Raw genomic sequence first — 747 nt, 5'->3', positions numbered from 1 at the left:
GTTTTTAAAAGAAGCCATTTTCGGTTTCGTTTCGGTTTTCGGCCAAATGCATCCTAAATTTTCGGTTTCGGTTTCGGCCCAGAATTTTCATTTCGGTGCATCACTAATTATTGGGATCATAGTTAAAGTGGTACTGGACTACATTATATTCAGAGGTGTTCCTAATATTCTGACCCTCTCATGTATGTCAATGGGCAGGACAAAAATATAGAGACTCCTCTAAATATTATGTAGATTAGAACAGTAGAGAGTTGATAAGAACTTATGAGCAGGAAATGAATGCCTGCAAACACAAATGGGGAATTTCAAACTCAGACTGTCAGAGATCCAGACGGCCTCGTTATCGTCTGCTGAGCTTCGTTTTGTCGGGTAGGGAGGATCACTTCACAGCCAGTAGACAGGAGGAATGAACACATCCACACCAGCTCTTTGTTGCATGTAATATGCCAGTAAACATGTACGACATGTGACTGCATCCTTTAAAACAAAGGTGAGTTTTCATGTGAAAAAAAATCTGCCAAGTAAAAAGCAACTTAAGGAACCTTTCAACCCTCTGAATCATGTTAGTTCAAACAACTGTGCTGCCTAACATGTCCATACCTGTTGGTACATGAAGCGCAGCATGAAGTCTAGCAGGAAGGACTTGCCCTTGCGGAAAGCTCCGGCCACGGAGACAACGACCACGTGCAGGTCCTGCACCTCCTCCTGCAGCAGCAGCCTCTCCAGCACCTCCTCCTGCAGCCGGAA

At 44.3% G+C, this 747-nt stretch overlaps 1 protein-coding gene across 1 annotated transcript in view; it reads right to left on the bottom strand.

Moving 5' to 3' along the window:
* Nucleotides 1–747, bottom strand: part of LOC109971815 (atlastin-2) — a gene marked incomplete at its 5' end in the record, with an annotated part of 8,662 nt that extends 7,915 nt beyond the window's left edge. Inside the window, one exon of the mRNA XM_020620301.1 lies at nucleotides 601–747. Within this exon, the coding sequence (XP_020475957.1) occupies nucleotides 601–747 (147 nt within the window). The remainder of the gene's footprint in view (nucleotides 1–600) is intronic.

This window comes from Monopterus albus, unplaced genomic scaffold (assembly GCF_001952655.1).
Source record: "Monopterus albus unplaced genomic scaffold, M_albus_1.0 scaffold235.1, whole genome shotgun sequence".
Classification (NCBI taxonomy): Eukaryota; Metazoa; Chordata; class Actinopteri; order Synbranchiformes; family Synbranchidae; genus Monopterus; species Monopterus albus.
This window is presented reverse-complemented; position numbering and strand designations above follow the sequence as displayed.